General features: G+C 40.8%; 1 protein-coding gene across 1 annotated transcript; it reads right to left on the reverse strand.

Annotated features, from left to right (window-relative positions):
- Positions 1-638: 638 nt before the first annotated feature.
- On the reverse strand, positions 639-4815 carry LOC147330041 (desmocollin 2-like protein). Its single transcript, XM_086291371.1, has 12 exons — positions 4798-4815; positions 4288-4470; positions 3762-4078; positions 2504-2646; positions 2209-2433; positions 1886-2107; positions 1667-1788; positions 1440-1586; positions 1251-1328; positions 1130-1165; positions 967-1050; positions 639-848 (listed from the first exon to the last, which is right to left on the reverse strand). The coding sequence occupies exons 1-12, from the start codon at positions 4813-4815 to the stop codon at positions 639-641; spliced, it is 1785 nt and encodes a 594-aa protein (XP_086147497.1).
- Positions 4816-7674: the final 2859 nt, after the last annotated feature.

Genomic DNA, 7674 nt, shown 5'->3' on the forward strand with positions numbered 1-7674 from the left:
AGTTGGATCATCATTTTGTTTCAATCGGATAATGACCCCAAACACACCTCCAGGTTGTGTAAAGGCTATTTGACCAAGAAGGAGAGTGATGGAGTGCTGTGCCAAATGGCCTGGCCTCCACAGTCACCTGACCTAAACTCAATCAGATGGTTTGGGATGAGGGTGGTTATTTCAAAGAATCTAAAATCTTTAAAATATGTTTTGAGTTATTTCAAACTTTTTTGTTTTCTACACAATTGTGTATGTGTTCATTCATAGTTTTGATGCCTTCAGTGAGAATCTACAAAGCAAATAGTCATTAAATAAAGAAAAACCATTAAGTGAGAAGGTGTGTCCAAACTTTTGAGTGGTAGTGTTTATCACAATGCTCCTATGGGGAAGCAAATGCCATTTTCCTTCCATATAAGTAGTAAGAGTGAAGAAACTGTCATGCATTAAAAAGCATAGTGGCCAATGTTTATTTCAGAGTTTTGGCGAATTCAACAGTTTGGTGTCAAAGTGCAGCCACACGGAGTCACACTGTGGTTGCAAACATCAAATGCTGCATGTATGTCAGAGAACTTTAGATGAATTGCATGCTGACCAGGGAGCACTCTGGGCTCCTTCACCAGACCAGCTGTGTAACCTTGAAGAAATGATCATAAAGTGGTGTGCTTGGCTGTCATGCATGTAGAAGCCAGTTGGTGAAACTTTGGACCCAGATCTTCCAGTGCGTCCTGAAATGAACCCTCTTCAGAAATACTGATTGCTTCCAGCTCTGAGGTGGTGTCTGAGTTCCCCTCCACTGCATAGATGTGAAGCTCATCATCCAGTGAGTCCCCTTTTTTCTCCTGGAACAATGTTAGCTTCTGTAAAAGGTGGAACATGTCAAAGGCAAATATGCCTACAGTGATTTTTTCAATAGTACAAGCTCATACATCTTTAAAAACGCAACATAGGAGATGTGACATACTTAAGACTACCAACCTGATGAAGCTGCATGTCATTAGACTCCGTAGCACAGCTCAAGTTTTGTGATTGGAGGATGCTCATATTGCCCATGTCTTCAAACTGCACACAAAAAGTTCACACATTTCTTCATCTCTGACTTCAAAGTAAAAATTACAAACACAAATGTCTGCTGTTCTACCTGATTGCTGCTGTCACAGCCAGAGGTCCAGTTTGACTGAAATTTGAAGAACACAAAGATATAGTTATTATTTTAAGATCCATTTGTAAGACATCCTCAATTCTCAGTGCGTGTTTACAACCTGGTTCCCAGTGTAGCTGGAACGGTGGGACAGGCTTTCTCTTCTTAAATTCTGATGTGGTGAGTGGATGAAGCTCTGCTTCATTTCATGTTGAAAAGGATGACAACAGTTGAACTATAGAGGATTCTGTTTATCACACTCTCAAGGGATGCTTCACAAAAGTACATGTTCCATGGAAGGATGACCTACCCTAGCTTGTGAGTTTAAGCTGTGAAAACTGCCAAAAGTCACCCTTGCTGAATGTCGTCTATTTCTCCGCCCATTCAGTGGAATATGGAAATTAGATTGATTATATTGCTCCATACAAACTGGTTTTTCGATAATAGTGGCAGGAATCTAAAGAAAAAGAAATGGTTTATTGATATTTCCCTTTAAATGGGTCATTGGCATGGTTGCAAATGTTTCTAAACAGTGACCTCGCAGTTGTCTCCTGGTGCCTCAGTGTTTGATTGGAGGAGGATTCCTCCTGAACAATCTTCAGGCTCCATAGTAAAAAACTCTCTTTTGGACGAGATGCTGAGTCCCAGCAGCAGCAGAACTGTCAAAGAGTAAAATAAAACTTATACTGGGTTCTTAGAGATGTTAGCACACATATCACAGTTCTCCTACACTAAAGTAAACGGTGAGTTTCTTACACAGAAGAAGTAAAAGTGAAGAAATGATCATGAATAAAGCATAAGGGCCAATGTTTATTTCAGATTTCTGGCGAATTCGACAGTTTGGTGTCAAAGTGCAGCCACATGCAGTCACACTGAGGTTGTAAACTTTAAATGCTCCCTGCATGTCGGAGATCTTTAGATGAATTGTGTGTTGACCATAGGACACACCGGGCTCCTTCACCAGACCAGCTGTGTAACCTTGAAGAAAAGATCACAAAATGATAGGATACTTTAGGAGTTCTGGCTTTTGTGCTTGTTTTTCTGTAATATGTCACTAAATACACGAAGGATGTTTCTACCATAACCAGGATTCAGTCTCCATTTTCCTTCAACATTTCCCAACAGTTCAAAAGTGAAAGGCCCTCCATAAGGGGCTTCATCTGGGTCAAAGGCCTCGATGTTGGTGGTTGTGGGGGCATCAGACACACACACATCCAGGCTGTCCACTGTTAGCTGTGGCACGTTGTCATTCTGGTCCCACACATGGATATGTAGTGTAGCTGTTCCTGTCATTGGTGGTATACCTGTCCAAGATGCAAGAAATGTAGTACAAAAAAAGCTGTTTGTGTTTTAAAAGTCAGAGTGTGTGTTTACCTTTGTCAACTGCATACACTAAGATGGTGTAGGTGCCGTTAACAACGTGTGGAGATTCTCTGTCGGGCGTCTTTATCATTGTGATGTTTCCTGTGAGGGGATCCACCGTCACCCAGCCAGCAGGATCATTTCCTACCTTGTACCTGTGGACAGATTCAGTGCACTTAGACAGAACTGAACAGCTTCAGATCAACGTTCAGTTCATGTTAATTACAATTTTTCTCAGTCAATTTGGTGCAATTATTAAAGCAGAACAGTAACTTTCACTTCTCTTATTTTTCCAGGTATTTGCAGCAACACAAGGACCATGTCAGTCCTGCAGCCCAAGACAGAAAATAAACTTTTTGTCAAAGCAGAAAAGTGACTTTAAAAAGCCCGACTCCCTCTCACACTAGTTTGTGCTAGAGACCAGCAGAGCACAGCACGTCAATGTCTGCGACAATTCTGCCTCCCTCTTGCGTAGTAGTGGGAATGTTGACTTGGGAAATAATGGACCAGGTAAAGTGAGCCCATCTTAGCGAGCCTGATCCTGGCACAGATCTGCCCAATCGCACCTTTGTTCCACCAGCTTGTAGGTCCCAGGTTTTACAAGAGTTTTATATTGAGGCAGACCTTTTGGTGGCCCACCTTAAATAAGGATGCTCGCAAATTCCTCTTATCCTGCTCGGTTTAACCCATGGTAAATCCCACTCTTAGCCTCCTGCCTCCCCACCTGCTCCCATTGCCCTTGACTGGCCACCCCTGGCCTCATATCGTGGTAGATATCATTAATGGTTTATCCCCCTCTGAGGGCAACACCAGCATTCTAACCATGATTGGTAGTCTAAAGCAGCCCACTTCATAGAACGTCTGAAACTTCCCTACACCTCTGAGACTGCACAGGTAATGGTTAACCACGTTTTCTGTCTTTATGGTTTTCCAGCTCACATTTTTTTTTGACAATGTGCCAACTTTTTTAAAGCGCTAGGGGCAAAATTCAGATAAACCTTAAGACTGCCCTCCTGTGTGTCACATCTCAAAATCCTGCGTCCTGGAGCTCTCAGGTCATTTGGGTCAAGTACGCACACAGCACGCTCACTTCCTCTGCCATGAGGCTGTTGCCATTTGAAGTGTCTTTAGGTTATCAGCTGCCTTTTTCCCCCAACACTTGGGAAGGAGATGGTGGTCCCATTCCTGATTTTTTGAGAGTTTAGATAATGACGTTTCTCATGTGAGAATTGCACCAAATTAATTGAGAAACTGTAAAACCATCCCTTACAGAAAGTCTTTTGCACGACTGGAGTCAGGATCCACAGCCGTCACTTTATCAACCCAGGTTCCAGCCGGTACGTTCTCCATCACCGCGACCTCGTTCAGGGTCACGCTGAATTTAGGAGGGTCGTTGGCATCCTCCACATCAATGGTGACTTTTACAGACTGAGGTTCAGCTGCACCAGAGGGATCATGGCCTTTAATGGTGTCAACTTTCCAGAGGCCTGAGGACGTCCTCTCTTTTACTTTACAGGGGTAATATGGTGCCTCGTTTTCCACTGAGATCAGCAGCTCCCTCTGCGCCCCATTCTCAAAGTCTAAAGGCTGAAATTAACAGTTGTTAAATAAAATCAGTAAATTATCATTTATGAAATTCAAAAAATATTGTCAGCATCATTATATAAGAGTATAATCTTTGTTAGCCCAAAAAGCAGGTTTGACAACTATGTATTAATTACAGAGACGTTGAGAAAGTAATTACAGAGAAACTGGGTGTCACTGTAATGTATAGCATGCAGTCAAACACCACTTACTTCAACTACTGTCAGGATCCCATCATTAGTTTCTAAGTCTGTTAGTATCTTGAAGTTCTCTCCCTCATCACCATGTATGGTGTACCTGGCTCTCCATGCAGAGGTGTGGGGGGTGTCTTTGTCTGTCACATGCAGCCTCAGAGGAGAGACCCCAGTCTCAAGCTCCTTCACTTTACCAGTGCCCTGTGGTTTGAATACAGAGTGTATAAACCTGTAGAAGAACTTTCCAGTGATAGTTCACAATTTTGAAATATATACATTTGCCCTTCTTTATCTTTGCTGATGTTATTATTTATGCAGTCATAGAGTCAGTGTGGTCTTTTAACAATGGTTATAGCCCTGGTAACAAATTATCATTATATAAAATAATTACTTGGTGGTTACATGAAGTTGGGTTAAGACGAAGAAGCTCTCTGAGCATTTTTTATTTTTAAGAGAATAGTATTATGTCTTATATATATTCATTTTGTTTTCTTTGTTCTTATTAAATGTACTAATAGAAATTTGTACTGCAGCAAAATGAGCCATGGCTGCTTTTATCTGCAGAGTGATCGCAAGAATACTAAAAAGTTCATGTCTTAAGAATCTCACGGTTAGTTAGCAACAATGAAGAAAAACTCTCGCCTTATACATATGGAGTCACTTGTTATCAACATTTAAATGAAATAAATACTGCTAATGATGTCAGACTTTTGACACCATCTGGTGAGATCAATAGATAGGCAGCGTACTGGCTGGCTGCGTCAATACCTGAGCGCCTTAAACACTACAGGTAATATGTGACAAACGACTGCTTAGGCAGCACTCGAGCGCCTCTAACTATAATAATAACGTCTAATTGTCACATAAGCGAAGACAGTCAGATAAGGTTAGCAAGACAGATGTTTACTTTGATTACACCAAAATTATGTAGGAGTAGGTAGAAACAGATCCCAACCCTCCCCTGTGCATTGGTAGGACTAATGTTGAAGCAGTCACATCCTGCAAGTATCTGGGAGTTTAACTGGATCACAAGCTGGAGTGGTCTGCCAACAGATTCTTCAATGTATGCAGCAGGCTGCTCTATATGTTTAATCAGTCTGCTGTTGCGAGCACCATTTTCTTTGCTGTGGCGCGCTGGGGTGCAGGTACCAAAGCAAAGAAAAAACTCAGGAAGGTAGAGTCTGTTGTTGGAATGAAGCTCGCCACCCTGGAGGAGGAGATCAGTGACAGAATGCTGGTAAGTCTGCTGGCAATCACGGACAATGACTCCCACCCCCTCCATAACACACTGGACAATCTAAAGAGCAGTTTCAACAATAGGTTCCTTCAACCTCGCTGTCTGAGGGAACGTTACAGCAGCTCGTTCCTTCCCACTGCTATCAGCTTGTTTAATTCATCCACTTAGGTCAGATTCACACATGTGGAACAGAATTCATCACACCTCAATGCACCCCTGTCACATTTGTACACCATGACGTATTTGTACACATACTTTTATATTTATATGTATATTTATACCTATATCCCTGTATTTATCTTAATATGTATCAGTCACAACTCTTTTTCTACACTCATTTTATATGAGTGCTTGTTTCTTATTGTATATTTGCTGCTATGACAACTCAGTTTCCCTCTGGGATTAATAAAGTTTCTCTGATTCTAATGGATAATAGGGACTGATTTGTAAATTATTGGAGATGAATAACTCGAGCTTATTATATAATATTACAATACAGTATATTTCTGACTAACTAGGCAGCTCATTCGCTTTCTCTGGACAATACTTTGTTTAATTTAGGTGAAATCAGATTAAGGTCAAGGTCACACCAAATATATATTTCAATAACAACTTACCCTCAATTTTCTACAGATTGTCTTCAAACTACACAACAACATACTAGACCTTGATTGCCATTGTGACCTTCAAATTTCCCCTTGTGGGACTAATAAAGGTATCTTATCTTATTGTTAGCACCCGAGGTCCAAGTTGACCTTGGAAAAAAAGATTTCATCATTTTTTTATTTTTTCAATATGATGTCCTACGATGTCACAATAATAACAGACTGTCATCATATTATAATAATAAAAGCAGGCTGACATCAGCATGTTGTATTAAAAAACATCATAAACATCAAAGTTTGAGTATACGACGTCTTTCAGGGGAGTTGCATTCTCCGAGTGCTCGGTTTGTTGTTGTTGTTTTTGTTATATACTGTGTTAATACTGTATACAATTTAATCACCCACCTGTGAGGTCGAATCAAAAAACTATATGGAAGAGAGCCCCAGTAACTCTCACTCTTCGCTCTCACAGTCCACGCCTCACTCAGGTGTTTACATCTGTGTTGCAGACAGAGATCTACTGAGGAAAGAGACAAAGCTGAATTCTGACTTTTCCCCTCCCTCTGTATTTGGGGACATGGCTCAGCACTTGACTTTGATTAGAAGACCAGACTGACCAACCTGTGCACCGCCTGGATTGACTACAAGAAAACCTTTGACTCAGTGCCTCACTCTGGTCTAATGACCCAGACCAGAGAGGAACGCTGAATGTTTAATTAATCAATTACAAGACCCTTTTCTTAATATGTCAGGAATACTGAACATTTTACAAATGAGTAGATATATTTCCTCTTTGGTTGATATCCTTACTTTGAGCACTGTCTGATGCATGTAAAGATTATACCAGTGCACCTAACTGACTCCATGTGGGTTTTAAGACTTTGTGTGAGCGGCAGAAGATTTCTTGCAAATCTCACAAAAGATTTCCTTATAATAATATAGAAAAAGCTTACTCTTGTAAACTAAAAGTAGATTTTGGGTAAAAAGATCTGGTGTTCTTCCTGGTGGGTGCTGTCATACTCAATGAATATCAGAGGATTCCAGCTTATGCATATGCAACCTGGTTCCCAGAGTTTCCTGTATTGGAGAGATTTTCCCTTCTGAATTCCTCATGAGTGGATGCTGTGAAATACAATGACAGCGCAACAGGTTTTGTCATCATATTGCTTGAAAGGAATGCTTTCACAAATGTATGTGCTCCACAGAACAATGACCCAGAGGCACGCCTCCACTGAGACCAGGTCTGATGGGGCACTGGTGAACAGTAGATGTATCAGGCCACTGCTGGATTTTTTTCCCCATATTTCTTCAGGACAACCTTTTGATACTGTTCATCAGCTGTAGATAGAGTTTTAGGCCTGCCACTTCATTTTTCCTCCAGTTGTCTGTTTTTTGTAACGAACACATTGCACACCATTTCAAGACATACAAAATTTGGGAATGTCAAAATAAAATTTTATGTCTGTAAAACTATTAAGTTTGGCATTTTTCATAGGAAATTTTTCATAGAAACAAAGTGTCTAAAGATGTGTTTTAAAATGGGTTCTCTGCTGAGTTGTCTGT

This window comes from Aulonocara sp. 'chitande type north' Nkhata Bay, linkage group LG5, assembly GCF_057382095.1.
Source record: "Aulonocara sp. 'chitande type north' Nkhata Bay isolate Kocher_YH1m ecotype deep benthic linkage group LG5, A_spYH_male_GT1.1, whole genome shotgun sequence".
Lineage (NCBI taxonomy): Eukaryota > Metazoa > Chordata > Actinopteri > Cichliformes > Cichlidae > Aulonocara > Aulonocara sp. 'chitande type north' Nkhata Bay.

What these genes read in the sequence shown, in the direction of transcription:
- LOC147330041 (XM_086291371.1), bottom strand. An exon ending in AGTCGTGCAAAAGACTTTCT is followed by an intron (nt 2,647 to 3,761) that starts GTAAGGGATGGT and finishes ATCTGTCCACAG; the next exon opens with GTACAAGGTAGGAAATGATC. An exon ending in AGTGTATGCAGTTGACAAAG is followed by an intron (nt 2,434 to 2,503) that starts GTAAACACACAC and finishes CATCTTGGACAG; the next exon opens with GTATACCACCAATGACAGGA.